This window comes from Chrysemys picta, chromosome 10 (assembly GCF_011386835.1).
Source record: "Chrysemys picta bellii isolate R12L10 chromosome 10, ASM1138683v2, whole genome shotgun sequence".
NCBI classification, from domain to species: domain Eukaryota; kingdom Metazoa; phylum Chordata; order Testudines; family Emydidae; genus Chrysemys; species Chrysemys picta.
In genome coordinates, this window is record NC_088800.1 from 81,771,960 (window position 1) to 81,787,127 (window position 15,168).

A 15,168-nucleotide genomic window follows, 5' to 3' on the forward strand; every position below is an offset into this window, starting at 1 on the left:
GGAATAGGGGAAGAGTGATGAGGGGACATGGCCAGGGAGTTTGGGTCCATTTATTAATCCCACTCTTCAAAGTGTTCAAGAAACTAAAGATGCTTCTGTCTTGTTTGGATTTATATGTTCTTGGGCAGCATCTTGCAGCTCTGGGCTAGTGCACGAGATTAAAATGAGACGCTTATCCCAGTTGTCAGTTTAAACTATACAAAAGTCCAAACTGAAAACAGTAGAGTGTAGACTTGACTTTAGCTAATTTCACTCCCCCCCCCCTCCCCTCCACCAAGTTTTCTAAAAATAGCCTGATTGTTCCAATTTTTTTTTTAAGGGTCACATTTAAAAACTCGAGTCCCTTTAAAAAAAAACTTTCTGTACCTACTATAAGTGAAAGGAGCTGTACAGCCATCTTTTTTCAGCACACCAGGAATAGTCACTTTCACTGTTTCCCCCCATATGGTCAGTTTCTCTGTTGCTGAAGAGACCATTAGAAATAAAAGGGAGCAGGAAAAAAACCTTCTTTTTAAAACTAAATAAATAAAGGAATAAAAGGATTCCAGATAGGATTTAAAGTTTTTAAAAACAGCCAACTGTGTCCCTTGAACATTTGATTCCAGCTGTTGTCCCTCTGAGGAAGGTTTGATGCTGCCCCACTTGGCAGTTCTAGCTCTTCCCATTAAGAAGAAATACAAGAGGGAGGATGATCCACTTTTAATGGAGCTTAAACAGAGGCAGCAGCTCAGTTGGTGGGATGAAATGCAGCTCCAGTGCCAGCAGAGGGCGTAGAAGCACCAAATTGTTGCCCACTCCCCTTTTAAATCTCTCATCCACTCACCAACAGCTTTTTTGAAAACAGATATTTCCAGTTGGCAGGACGTTCCCCAGCCGATGAAGTTTAGGTTAGGAAAGGTTAAGGGCTCTGTGCATTGAACTGTGCCTTTGAAATGAATATCCACTCCGCTTACCACAGCCAGCCGTGAGATGTCCCATTACCTGAATAAATCCGCTCAGAACTAAATTGGATCAGGGCCCCTGTGTACCTGTTATATGCCCTGCTTTAGCTCAGTCGAAGGGACAGCAATTTAAGCCAGATTTCTGAGTTTCCTTATTGTTACAAAGAACCAGGTAAGATTTTTAGAATAAACTGACCGTTCTTTAAAGGGCATATCTAATGCATTTCAACCGAGTTATCTTACAGCAGCCCGAGTCCCTCTGCCAAGTTCTGTAGCTCTCCAATCCTTTTCCTATTTGTATCTTAAGTGTTTTAAGATGGTGCCCAGTCTCTCCCGTCAGTTCAGCTTGAAAACACAGCCCCCCGCCATTCCATCCCACCAAAACCCCAACTCCGAGCACAAGCCCAGCCTCACCTGGGGCCACGTTTTCATCCACCCACTGGAAGAAGCCGCACTGCTGCTCTCTCGGCTTTGGGCAGGTGTGGAACTGACGCCCTTTGTTGGGTCCCTCCTTCTGGACGGTGCGTGTGATGGCCGGCTGATCGCACTTACACATCGCGCCACCGCCCCCTCCGCCCGAGTCGAAACCGTTGCTTCCATATCGACCCAGACCTCTTCCTCCTCCTCCTCCTCCAAGGCTCCTGAAGCTTCCTGGAGGCCTTTCACCCAAGGAATCCGGGGGTGCAGAAAAGCTCCTGTGGGTTACGCTGTTTCCATCATCTGCTTGTTGATCGGCCCAGAGGAAGAAGTTGCAGCTGCCGGCACTGCATTTATAGAACTGCCTGCCCTGGTTGGGCCCTTCTTTACGCACCGTGAGCAATGCTGCCTCCTCCCGACAGTTGCACACCACGGCATTGTTCTCGGCAGCAGCGGCAGGAGCTGGATGACTAGCTGCTCGGGGTGCTCTTGCTGCACCAGGGTTTGTGGTAGGTCTCACGTGGCCATTCTCATAGCTGGCCATGCGGTTAAGGGACTGGTTGGCTTGTAGGTAGTTAGCTGGCAGGTTGACTGACTGTACCGGTCTGGATGGTCCTTGTAAATATTTCAGGTCCAAGATCTCTCTCAACATCTCATCGCAACCTCCAATACAGCCAACAAATTCCAGGGGCAGCAGGGGTGGGACGCTACCTCGCTTGAACTTAAATTTCAGCCTAAATGAAAAATTAGAATCCGTATCTCAGATCAGAGTTCTCCCCCTCTTGGGACCTCCATGTCTTTGCTGGAACCTTGAGGATCACCATGCTTATTCTACCTGCCCTCCTGGCCTTATGCTACACCCATCATTCATCCAGTCTAGGAGGAATGGACTGCACTTCGTTGGATGCTTGTCAGTGTTGCTTTTAAAGCGGCCATAGCCAGATAAAGCATCCGCCTCAGACTGTCCTGGGACTGGATGTGCTGTCTCTGCAGCAATCCAAGCCCAGCTCAAAAACTGGACACGGCTTCCTACAGAGTAGTGCAGGCCACTGCGGCAGGCCACTGCGGCTGACCAGTATGTTCTGCGGGGCAGTTGTGTGTTTCTGTATGTAAGTCACGATACTCACCTATGAACCGGATGGGGTTTACACACAGCACAGACACTGTCATCCTTGCTGACTTCCAGCACAGAGTCAGGAAACCACACAGCCGCTTTACAGGTAGGATAGCTCACGCAGCCGAGATAAAACCTGTGGAGGGGAGTAAAGGGCTAGTATGAGGAAGAGGAATAATCAAGAGAACTCAGCCACTCCACCTGCAGCTGCAAAGCTTATGGGACAGGGATCAGCAGCCCACTGTTAAAGACGAGTTTTATAAAAGCGATCATATGCTTCCAGAATCACAGCTCAACTGGGTATGCGCTGCTCTTGCAGCTGAACTTTGGCCTGATGCCCAGGGGCCTGGTGGCATAACCACACACCTGGTCATTGTAGCTTAGATGCCTTGTGAGGGGGAGAAGGGCTGGGAGAGTGCTCTATACTGAGCTACAAGGGAGCCACACAACGTTAACACGCTGAGCTGTCATCTGCTTAACAGAGATCACTGACCCGCCGTTCTTCTTGCTCTTCAGGACCATGTCACTGTTGCACTGTGGACATTTCCGAATGGAGACGGGCATGGCTGGGTAGATCTCCTCTTGCTGCGCAAGTGCCGTTACTTCTCCGAAATACTGAGACAAAGCCTGATCCAACCTGGGAAGAAACACACACAGTCGCATTGGTTTCCTCTGCCATGAGCATTTACATTGGCTCTCGTTCTCCGTACGACGGAGATGGTGGGTGAGTAGCTGCTCCCACAGCTGGGCTCCAACGAACTTCACAATAAGTCCGTTTAGGAATGTCATGAGGAAAAAAAAAAAGCGTCCATTTCAGTCGTGGTGTGGGTGCAACTCCAGAGGTCAGCACAGACTGCCACCTTCTGACACCAGCTCTGAAGCTGCCCACTAGATGGAAACGAAGGGTTGTTACACAGCATCAGCACTCAGACTTCACGCCTCCTCTTGGAAATGCCGATGCACATGTCACGGAAATAAGCTCTGACGTGATCAGAGCCCCAGACACAAAGCTAAGTCCTCCACTTTCCTTGCTGCTCTTCTGGGCGACCGCAGAGGCGAAGCGGGGGTTTTACTGATACTCACTTGTTGGCTTTGGCCACGGCTTCGGTGAAGACTTTCTGGTACTTCTCGATCTGCTGCCTCAGCACCACAAATTTGTCCTTCCTCCCCTCGCAAATCAGCTTCAGATCAGCCTCCAGTTCAGCGCGAAGGTCAGGTTTTGACATCTCGTAGCCCATAGAATCGTAGCCTGAGGAACGATACCTTGCTTTAAGCGAAAGGAAGGGATAGCGAAGGCATTTTCACGCCTAATTACAATCATCGTCCTTACCTTCTACCAGCCCCATGCCCAGGTGCCCCGGAAGGAACCTCTGATCTGGAGTAAGCCCCACGTACATCCGTGACTTGATGGTCTCGATGTGCTCAGCGTGAGTGGCATCAGTCCCTGAAAGCGGTCGTGCAGTCATTTAACAGCTGGCATGACGAACCCATCAGGGCTCTACAAGCTGGTATTTACTAATGCAGAGACCTGGGATGCTAAATACAGGCACAAATTTATCACAATGGGCAAGTATAGGCCTATGCTGCCCTCATACTCCAATGCCAATTGTAAGGGAGCCTCGGAGGCCACAACTGGGCCCTAAATAGATTCAGATGGGAAGTAAAGCTGTATCTCCAGTGAGCTAAACTGCCATCTGCAGAGTCCTATACAGACTCGGCCTGTAGCTCCTCCCCCCTTCCGTTACTCCGTAAGTTACTTTGGGAATGCAAGTGTCCACACAACTGCTTTTATCTTGTGTCAGCTGTATTTAGAGAATTCTCCACCTGGTGGAAGAGAGAGACCATTACAGCTACCGCGAAAGGGGGAGAGGTATACAAACTCCATTCTGCTAGACAGCATGAGGTCACGGTCACACGGTTCCATATGCTGCGGATACTGACCGATGCCATGTTTCTCCATGAGTGAAATGAGATCGGCTTCGGTGAGGAGCTGGGGTGGGCTGGTCTCCCCATCCACCATCTCCACTGTGGTGGGCTGAAAGCGAGACCCCCTCTCGTACACTGGGAGAACCTGAAGGAGGGAGAGAAGTACAAACTCCAATGAAACAACCTTCTGCAACATTTGTTTAAGATTTAATTTAAAAACCCAAAGCAGGCGTGGGTCTAGGGGTGCTGCAGGAGACTCGTGTCTCATTCCCTGGGGTTTAACACGTAGCATGCTCAATATCGGGGAAGAAAAAGTGGGCCCAGCATTGTTCAACAGTGACCCCTTTTGGCAAGTTAAGGGACAGCACCAACAAGTTTGCAAAAAAAAGAATCAGGTCCTCATGCAGGCCAGTGCCATGTCCCTTCCTCAGGAGGTAAAATGGGGGAGGGGGAAGGGAAGTGAGCAATCAAAACCGCCAAAATGAGCTGCAGAGGTCTTCAGGTGAGAGATGAACCTCGGGGTAGAACAACTGGAACAAGGGAGTTCTCAGTGGAAGTCCTGCAGGTACATCTGACAGCAGAATTTGGCCCTTAAGTGTTTACACATCCGCACAGAGCCTAGGCAAGCTTAACTGCTGAGTAACATTAAACCCAGTTGCATCTTGTAATGATCCCTCCCCAATTTACCATGTCACACACGCTTTGATCGAGACGGTTACCTTGTCACTCCACTTCTCATAAGGATAGACGTCCAGATAGTTTCTGGCCAGGATCATGAGCCCATGAGCAACAAATCGCTCATTAGCAATGTCAATCTCCACAGTTGTTTCTTGTCCCTTGGCATCCTGGGAGCAGCAAGCCAAAAAGTGACGCACAATGAATTCATACAGTCGCTGTTCATTCCCCTAAGAACACATGAAGAGAAGAGGGTCAGGAGTCTCCTCCAAATAAAGGACACCCCACTCATACAAGTATAGGTTTAAGAGCCCTCTTTCAGAACGCAAGAACCTTGGGACCAGAAGTGAAGACATCAGAAGGAATCCAGTAGAAGTGCAGATCAGAGCAAGAGATTAAGAGTCAAGAGACCTGGGTTCTATTCCTAGCTATACCCCTGACCTTGTTAGGTAAGTCATTTAGCCTCTGTGCTTTAAAATACATCTAATAGGTACTTGTACACCTCTGTTAAGCACTAAGATCTTTGCATGAAAAGGACTTCTTATAATAATTACTCCCCCCTCAGTCACAAAGCAGGACTTTAAAACACCTCTTGCTTCAGGCTGTCAAGCGGTTTAGGTCCCTATGTTTTAAAACAAGTGTCTATAAGGAAAAGGTCCTGTATGCACTGAAAGCAGCATCTCCTTTGTATTGGGACTCATGAGGAAATGTAACTAGGGGCAGTGAACAGCTTTAGGACAAGCAAAGAGAACCTCCACTGAAAATCTGATGTGGACTTCAAAAGTCAAAACTTGGAAGTGGGTAAGAGGTGCATATTTCCAGCTTAGATTTTCTATAGCACCTAGTATTTTTCAGCCAGTTTTCTGTGCAGAAACATTTATTATCAGGGTAGCATATTTTAGAAAGGATCTTTCAGGAGAGAAACCCACTTCTGAAGCTATGGAAAGTAATTCTATTTGCTAATAAATGCACAGCAAGCCCCTGTCTGCTAGAATCACCACGTTACCCAGTCACTGGTAAGGTGCGCTGTCAATAGCAGAAATCCACTCGGTGTTAGACTCACCTGCAGGTTACATGCATATTTAGTGGGGTGAATGGGAGGGTGAGCCTGATCGGATTTGGTCCCATTCCGAGGGGTTGGCCCACCCCGGTCTAGAATCCCCTGTGCAAAGGCTCCCCAGTTGGGGTCTTCGGTCTGCTGTTGTACCAAAGAAGAGAGGTTTAGGTCTTTGGGGAAAATGTTGGTCTCAGTTCGGGGATAGCTTATGTACCTTAGAGACAAAAAGAAAAACAAATCAACCACACTGGATGCTGACCAGTCACCGTTCCTCTTGTGGGTTCTTCCCATTTCCGATGAAGGGTCTGCTGTTTTGTAACAGGTATTTCATTCCAGCACATCCAGGTCTGGAATTCTTACCCTTGAGTGTAGAGCTTTTCTGCTATTTTCATGGTTTCTTTGGCATTTATTTTCAGCTTGCGGGAAGCCAGCTTCTCAAGTTCCTGTGTCATAAAGAGACAAAGAAGAACGGGAATATTCACCACACAAACCTGGCCAGTCACTAAAACTCGTATTCAATGCTCCTTTAAAAATATATATATATATATTTAGCATCATCGTATCAAACATACCACAGTGTCTAGTGCCAGGGGCCTCCATTTGCTCTTCGGTTTGCTCCCAATCTCGACAACAGTTGCCGTCGGATCCTAAGCACAGAGCACGCAGAAAGGAAAATCAAACGGAAGTGTCTAAATGGAGTGCTGTTTAAAGGTGCCCACGAGGCAGCAGCTGCTGTCTAATGCTTCTGCCAACCAGAAGGTAAAAGGCAGAAAGGCTTGTTTGATGCCGGACACTGTATGGTTGACAAGGTTTCCTACCTCCATACACATGTGGTACAGGACAAGGCATGCTGTGTGGTTAAAGAGTCGGTTCCTCTTCCAGTTGAAGTCTACCATGCCGTCCTCATGTTCATGGGTCACTGCATTGAAAAGGAGGTCACCACATCAGAGAAATGGTACAAAGCAAGACTGCACTGGCTAGACAGGGACGGAAAAGGGGGCCACAGAAAGCTCGCATACTTTTGGGAAACCTTCCCAACTGTGCTGAATGACCATGGCAAAGGAAGGGGAAAATGGCACATCTGTAGCAATGTTTGTGCATTACACAGAAGCATCTCCCTCATTCGTATTTTTCAGTCAAGCCGTGCTTCGTTTCCTTTTCAAAAGCACTGAACCCTGAGAGCACTGCACTAATGTCCCAGAACATACCTTTAATTTTATAGAAGGCCTCAGGAACAAAGGCCTGGATGGCTTTAAACCTTTCTACCACAAATCCCAGAGTTGGGAACTGACAGCTACCATAGCTGATCAACTGCTCGGCTAGAACGTCGGGGAAGAGCTTCTGGAGCCTCAGGGTCTGGAATCTGGTGAAGGCGGCACCTGGAAGAAAACAAAAAGGGATTTTAAAGTTGGGATAATCATTTTAAAAAGTAATCACACTACCTGCAAGCTTGGTTTCGGTTACTCAACTGACATGAAATGCAGAGGCCAAGCAAGTGTCACAGAAATAGTTAAGAACCTAACAGCTCCTTCAAAGAACAACTATTTTATTGGAAACAACTGAGTGACGACATGATCTATTGGTCTCAGAGCTAAATCTCCTGCCCCAGAAATCAATTTTTGCATTTCTGTCTCATGTCACGGGGATGTGCAAATAGATGATTTTGAACCACTATCACCTGCTGTGCTTTGGAAGAATAAACAACGAGAGCTCTTTATCCTGGAACTAACACAATAGCCTAAAGGAGTTGAGATACTTGAACCCCTCCACTTTGTGAGCTGTATATTGATAGCAAAGCAATGAAAGCTCCCGAACATCAATTACCTGCCAGGGCAATTTTACAGAATCCCTTTAAGGAGAGATTTACAGAGCATCAAAAACTTAGCTACTGCCCACCCTAGCTTCATACCTATCCTAAGGTCCAGCTCCTGTCTGACATCCACAGCATCGCTAATGTTCTGATTGGGTTGGACGAGGTTCTCACAGGCTGCTCTTACGGCACGAGGAGTGATCTCGGAAAAGCGGGCTCGGAACACCTGAAGGCTTGGCTTCACTATCAACCAGAAAGAGGGATCAGACATGATTTTCAACCCAATGGCAGAGACTGAACACTCAGTGATTTCCTTTAAAACTATCGGTAGTAGAACCAGAACCAGTTTAAGCTTTCAAAGTAACCCCATTCAAGGTAGACGACATATATAGGCTGATCTGGAGTCCAAAAATAAAGTCCTTTTTAGACCACTGAAGCTTTATAATGTCCTAGTTAGTTTCACGGATTTCACTCTTGTAAATCTAGTTTAAAAACAAAAACAAAAGACCGACATCTAGTAAGTGGGGGCCATTTTTATATCTTTGCAGTCAAAAGGATCCAGGTGATGGTTTCCAATGACACCCTTCTGCACTCCCAAGTGCAGCTCCCAAAACTGGCCTAGAGTTATCATAACATAAATGGAAAAGTGCTGACAAGGCCTCTAGCAGTGGGAGAGAGGGACAGAGGAAAAAGCTCAGTTACTTTGGAGAGAGTAGAAACCTAAGTTACTCCTGCTTGGTCATCTTAATGTGACTACATTCACAGTCCCCATCTCATCTCTTTACATTATCTGGGAAGTGAACTGGGCAGTGACAATTAAGCAAGCCTAGATGGAATTTCACTGTATGGGTAGAAAGATGCGTTTACAATACAGCTGAGAAAATTCTACATTCACTTCTGATACCCAACATTACCAGACAGCCAAGACGAGCCTTTATACCTTGACTGCAAGTTCTGTCCAACTTAAACTGTATATTTTGGCTATGGCAGCAATAAATGTGTTGGACAAAAAACCCCTCACTAAATGTTAACCCAGTCCATACCAGCTGTGCTGCCTCCACCCACCAAGACTCGGTTGAAATCAATGGACTGGAAATGTAGCCCCGTTGCTGGTGACGTGTTACATTAACACATCCCTGGTACAGTCAACGCCACAGCCAGTGCATTCTACTTGGATCTACTGCAAACATTCAGCAGCAGCCTTTGGGGTTACATTGCTGAACAAGATATCTTTTTAGTCAGCATTTCAAAGAATGAAACAGTAAGACCTCCACCCACCAGCTTTGCAAACGTGGATTATCTCAAAACCAATGTTCTCTCCTTCTCGATCGCAGTCGGTCCAGATCACCAGAGCCTGGCACTGCCGGGCTTCTCGTTCTAGGGTTTTCTGAGATGAGAGAATGGCACAGCATGAGACACAGCAAGTCACTTATCATGCCATCTATTTTAGTCCAGGAGTGAATCACCAACAGCAACGTCAACAGTCTAACTTGATCTTGAAACGGAACACGTATCCATAGCGACAAATTTATTATAGTGAATTGTTCTGATTTTCCATTCTATTGCATGCAACATATCCCATTATTTTAGCCTTACTGACTGCAGAGATGTATGTGCACACGAGACCACCATGTGTGTACTTTTTCCTCTCTCTTGTGCATATATCTGAAATTAACTGCATTGGCTGCTCTGCATATTTTCAACTAAAATATAATTTTATTCATACAAAACACACCAGAGAGAGTAGAACCTCATTAATTTTCCCTAAGCTAATTAGGGGAGTGTTCAGGCATTGTACTAATTTCCTGGTTGCAAAGGGGTGCTGGCGTAACGCTGTATGAGAGCAGTGCCACGTGGCCATTTCTGAGAACAAGATGTGTATCTCACGAGGCTAGTCAGTGAGCTAACAGGTTTTGATGACTATAGTAAATACTCACTTATCTGCATCCATTTTATACAAAAATAGTCATTATCTAAATTTGGATCGTGTCCCTTAATATGTTTTATTAAACACAGGACTTTCCGATGTAATCTAGATGGAACTGGGGCCATTAATACTTTGATTCCAATAGAGGGGATTCTACTTCAAATAAATCAGTCCTTTGACCTGACTGCCTAATTGTGCGTAGGCTAGGAAACTAAGTTCAAAGGCAGACAGCATGTATAGTCTGAAGAACGAGAGAGAAAATATTTATGTTGGCTACAGTCCCAGAGAGCTAAAGGTTATGGACAGAGGTCCAGTCCTCTCTCTGTCTGCACCAATATTTGTGGAACCTGTCACTAATATTTGAGTATCACGTAGCCTTTTAAAAGCACATACCTTAATATCCACAAAGTTTTCAGGGCAGTATTTCTCAATTTCAGCTTCAAAGAGTACAAGTGGGTTGCAGCTATACCTGGGGAAGAGATGATAAACAGCAGGACTTAATGTACAAAAGAAATCAAAACATTCACAAGTGATTACCTGGTGCTTTCTATCTTTTACTGGTGTACTGTTGAAGTGCCAGAATGGTGGTTATATACTGTCCTTGTCTTAGATGAGGACACTGGTACACATACACATTAGCCAGTTCATTCATTGTCATAAGTTACATTTCACAGGCTGACCTTAAAAGGCTCACTGCGCTGCACATCTCAGCATAAAAAAAAGAGGCCAAGCAGCATGTCACCAGCTCTCTTAGATCAGTGGTACTAACCATTTGCGAAATGGCATCTTAAAGTCATGAGCCAGCAAATGTCCCGAAACAGAGGTCATCGCCACAGTAACATTCTGTAGGAAATGGATTCAGACAATTAGTTTCTAATAGTTGTTTCTGTTTTGCTAAAGCCAGGTTACGTTGGTGTCCACGAGCTCCAGACACAAGGCTCTCATTTGATGGATCAGACACATCAGTTTCTAGTCAATGATATCTGCCTTGCTTCTACTGACATAGTAATAGTTCTCCCTTCCAGCCATAGCTGAGCATTGTACACACGTTATTGTATATAATCTGGGAATTCTGAATATATAGTGATCAGATGGAAAATGCCTCCTTGACTTAATAATGCTTAGCATATATGGAGAGCTTTTCATTGATGGATCTCACAATGCTATTTTACAGATGGGAAAACCAGTGCAGAGAGATGTAAAATGACTTCAGGCCACACTGGAGGTCAGTGGCAGAGCCAGACGTAGAAGTCAGATCTCTTGACTCTTAGACCTGGCCCTTGACCACTGAACCATACTGTATCTGTAGGAGATAAAGACAGCACAACACTGATAGTGGAAAAGACATTTCCCCGATGTGTTCAAATGAAAACATGAGATCTCAATTTCACAATAATTTGGCCATTCTTCATACACACATTCCTTGCACAGATATCTCCATTACTGAATACATAATTCTGTACCATCGTAGTTAATGTTTTTGTTAGATGATCTATCAGCATTTTGTGTTTCCCTGAACCAGAATGGTTATACAGCGTGATGAAAAAAAGATGGAACCCTACCTGGCCAAACATATGATAGTCATATTCATAGATCTTGTTGAATTTGGAAAACCCTTCTCTCTAGACAAAAAATGGAAAAGATGTTTAAAAAATTGCTCCCCCACAAAAACAAAACAAAACAAAACACTCCAAATCAATATACACAAATAACAGCTATAGCAGAAACCATGTAAATATGTGACAAATGAAAAACAGGCTGCTGGTGTTCAGGTGTCCAATAATTTTTCAGATTAAATTAAATAAGACCTAGAGGAAAGGCAGGCTGAAAGGAAATGATACTGGCCATTTATAGAAACATTTGACACTTAATGGTGCTTTACAGTGTCAGAGCACTGTACAACACTCCTGAGAGACATGTTGAAGACTGAAAAATATTCCAAGTTCCCAATGAACAACTGTCATCTTACAAAAACGACACGTAATTCATCACACACAGTTCCGAGTGTATCTTCCACTTATCAAGGTTTGTAGAGGTTTCTAGATTGGGCCCAAACATTTCACATTATCTTCTTTGGAAGCGTGTTGTTATCTAGATTGATTCAGACCATCAATTCTCAAGTAATCAATATTTTTTTTTTACTTCTATCATATCTTTCAACCTAGGATCTACCTGCACTTTTATAAACATTAAGCCTCCCAGCACCCTGCCATAAGGATATTAGACCTAATTTACATAAGGGTAGATTGAGGTACTGAGAGGTTACATGAATTGACCATTGTCACATAACATGGCTTCCTTGACCACGGGATGCTGTTCCGGGAAGAAGGGCTGCTAAGCAGAGATGGGGTCCATCTATCTAGGAAGGGGAAGAGCATATTTGGATACAGACTGGCTAACCTAGTGAGGAGGGCTTTAAACTAAGTTCAACAGGGACAGATGACAAAAGCCCACAGGTAAGTCAAAAACATGGAGACCTGGGAAAAGGGTCAGATCTGGCGGGAGCATGGGCTGTTATAGCAGGGATAAGGGGGAGATAAGAGAGAACATACAGGGGAAATCAAATCAGAATCTTAGGGCTTGTCTACACTTACATTTTATAGCGCTCTAAGTTGCTGACTCAGGGGGGTGAAAAATCACCCCCGAGTGCAGCAAGTCTGAGCGCTTTAAAGCGCTACTGTAAACAGGTTCCGAGCGCTGGGAGCGCGTGGAGGTGGATTACCAGGAGCGCTGGGAGAGCTCTCCACACTCGCACTTCAAAGCGCTGCCACGGGAGCGTTCCCGCGACAGCGCTTTGAAGTTTCCAGTGTAGCCATGCCCGTAGAGATCTGTATGCTAATGTGAGAAGTATGGGGAATAAGCAGGAAGAACTTGAAATGCGAGTTAATAAACACAACGATGACATAGTTGGCATCACAGAGGTAGATAATATGCATGACTGGAATATTGGTATAGAAGGGTATAGCTCGCCCAGGAAGGGGGAAAAGGGAGGTGTTGCCTTACATGAATGGCAGAACAGGAACAGTACATTGAGTTCTCTGCTCGAACCACTAAATCATATTCACCGTGTTAAAAATTTAAGCCACTGGAATTTGATGAGCAATAACAGCACTGCAAGAAGCAGCATTTTTTGACCTCTAAACCAATTGCATTACATGGCAGGAGATGCGCATGGCTGTTTCAAGTGCTAATATTTCTCACATATACAACAGATTGCAAGTTAGGAACGACAGCTGAAAATTCACCAAGGCAGCACCTCACTAGAACAGACAAGACACAGTCCATATTTCTGTGCGTCTGGAAACAAAGATTAGGACTAAAAAACAGGATTTCAACATTGCTTCAGTCACAAGGGGAAATGAGTCTGGTGCTGTCAGCCTCATCTTGTCCGATATGCATTTGTCCATCTCACCTAACCTGGCCCAGTTCATCTTCAGTAGGAATCTGTTTGGGAAAGGCCAGAGACTGGAATAGCACAAGCTGTTGCATGTAAGGATTGAAGTGCACTGGTAGAGCTCTGCAGAGTGGCCCACGGTTCTAACAAAACATGGTGCTGCAGGTCGGGACTGATTTAAATTGGCACTAAAATGAGGATGCAGCTTGCACATTTCCTGGCTCTAATGGGAGCTCAAGGAGACAATGCAAGCCTTGCATTTTAATGTGATCACAGAAAAATAACATCAGCTTTAAACAGTCTCGGTAGTGGTATTTAGACTCTCTAGGGCAGCCCCACTATGTTATATCTATTTTAAGACCAAATGAATTAACCCAGAAACAACTGAATGATTGGCAAGTACCCCTAACAAGTTGTTTATGTAGCTGGAGAAACAAAGCACAACTAGAAAGTGACCCAAAAAGAAACCGTTGCTTTTACTCTCTTACCCGCCTCATTCTGCTATTGGAGAGAATATCTGCAATTCCTCTGGCAGCATCATTTTTCTCTGCCACACAGAGGACCTTCTGAATCTTTCGGAATGTCATATCCTCTGCAGCCTGGGAGAAGAGACTCCAGGACTGAGACAGCAACCTGACCCCACAGCGGGCAAAAAGCCTGGCCTGAAAGTTCATTCTGAGAGCTGAGGGCAGCTCCCAACTTGCCAAGACATGTTGCCCCTTCCTCAGGCTGCTGCCACTTTCCCGCAATCAGACACCAACATGTATCAGTAAAAGTCTTGGCTTAAGGATTCCACCTCCAGGAGGCGATCTCACACGGTGAGCAACCACTCTAAAGTACCCCTGGCATGATTTTGATGGGGCAGTAGTTAGAGACCCTCAAGCTTCCCCACTGATGTCTGCTGGCAGCTCACTGTAAATTCCACCTCACATGGTTTTAGAAGTTAAAGCAGATGCTAACTCAGGAGGTATATCTGAGCTAGAAGAGATTTCCAGTCCCTTCCCCAATAACAATGCAGTATTTACCCCATCACCCATGTCCTTTCCCCACTAGACTCAACCACCTGAACTCTCCTCCCCCTCTCAGCCCAATGGCAGGGCTCCCCCTCCTCCCTAGCCCCCTCCTCAGCCCAATGACAAGCCCCCCATACCCCCTCAGCCCAATGGCAGGGCTCCCCTCCTCCCTAGCCCCCTCCTCAGCCCAATGACAAGCCCCCCTGCCCTCCTAGCCCAATGGCAGGGCTCCCCCTCCTCCCTGTCCCCCTCCTCAGCCCAATGACAAGCCCCCCTGACCCCCTCAGCCCAATGGCAGGGCTCCCCTCCTCCCTGGCCCCCTCCTCAGCCCAATGACAAGCCCCCCTGCCCCCCTCAGCCCAATGGCAGGGCTCCCCCTCCTCCCTGGCCCCCTCCTCAGCCCAATGACAAGCCCCCCCCGCCCAATGGCAGGGCTCCCCCTCCTCCCTGGGCCCCTCCCTGCCCAATGGCAGGGGATCCCCCTCTCCCCTCAGCCTAATGCCCGGGGCTCCGCTCCCCGCTGCGCTGAGGGCTCCTAGAACCAGGGCGCCACGATTCCCTCCAATACTTCGCCTTCCCTCCTCCCAGCCGAATTCCACGCCGCCGCCGCGGCGCACACTGTCGTGACGAGAGAGGGAAAGGGCGCCGTTTACCTATTTTTACGCCTTGCCGTAAAGTGGCACCGCCGCCTGCTGCGGGCGAGAACTACAACTCCCAAGAGGCCCCGCGGCCTCATTTCTATTTTTAAAAACGGTGATTCGCTTCCGCTCCTGCCCGCGAGGCGCCGCCGAGGCTTTCAATAACGTCTGGAGGGGTTACACTGACAGCCGTAAACAGAACAACCTAACCCGGCACCATTTCCGGGTCAAGGGTCACCGCCTGAACGGGTCATGT

General features: G+C 46.5%; 1 protein-coding gene across 7 annotated transcripts in view; it reads right to left on the reverse strand.

Moving 5' to 3' along the window:
• TOP3A (DNA topoisomerase III alpha) overlaps positions 1-15,104 on the reverse strand; it is a 19,340-nt gene extending 4,236 nt beyond the window's left edge. Inside the window, exons 1-19 of one of the 7 annotated variants that reach the window (XM_065560208.1) lie at positions 14,928-14,948; positions 11,430-11,489; positions 10,637-10,710; positions 10,261-10,336; positions 9,219-9,327; positions 8,040-8,183; positions 7,339-7,509; positions 6,949-7,049; positions 6,703-6,777; positions 6,491-6,573; positions 6,137-6,344; positions 5,118-5,303; positions 4,414-4,543; positions 3,803-3,916; positions 3,556-3,721; positions 2,966-3,109; positions 2,486-2,608; positions 1,356-2,092; positions 371-463 (exon numbers count right to left, since the gene is read on the reverse strand). In XM_065560208.1, coding sequence (XP_065416280.1) covers positions 371-463; positions 1,356-2,092; positions 2,486-2,608; positions 2,966-3,109; positions 3,556-3,721; positions 3,803-3,916; positions 4,414-4,543; positions 5,118-5,303; positions 6,137-6,344; positions 6,491-6,573; positions 6,703-6,777; positions 6,949-7,049; positions 7,339-7,509; positions 8,040-8,183; positions 9,219-9,327; positions 10,261-10,336; positions 10,637-10,710; positions 11,430-11,441 — 2,746 coding nt within the window. In that variant the 5' untranslated portion in view covers positions 11,442-11,489; positions 14,928-14,948. Of the gene's footprint in view, positions 1-366; positions 464-1,355; positions 2,093-2,485; positions 2,609-2,965; positions 3,110-3,555; positions 3,722-3,802; positions 3,917-4,413; positions 4,544-5,117; positions 5,304-6,136; positions 6,345-6,490; positions 6,574-6,702; positions 6,778-6,948; positions 7,050-7,338; positions 7,510-8,039; positions 8,184-9,218; positions 9,328-10,260; positions 10,337-10,547; positions 10,605-10,636; positions 10,711-11,429; positions 11,490-13,749; positions 14,378-14,927 lie in introns of those variants that run through there. The other 6 variants (XM_065560206.1, XM_065560207.1, XM_065560211.1 and 3 more) reach the window with 6 other exon arrangements.
• Positions 15,105-15,168: the final 64 nt, after the last annotated feature.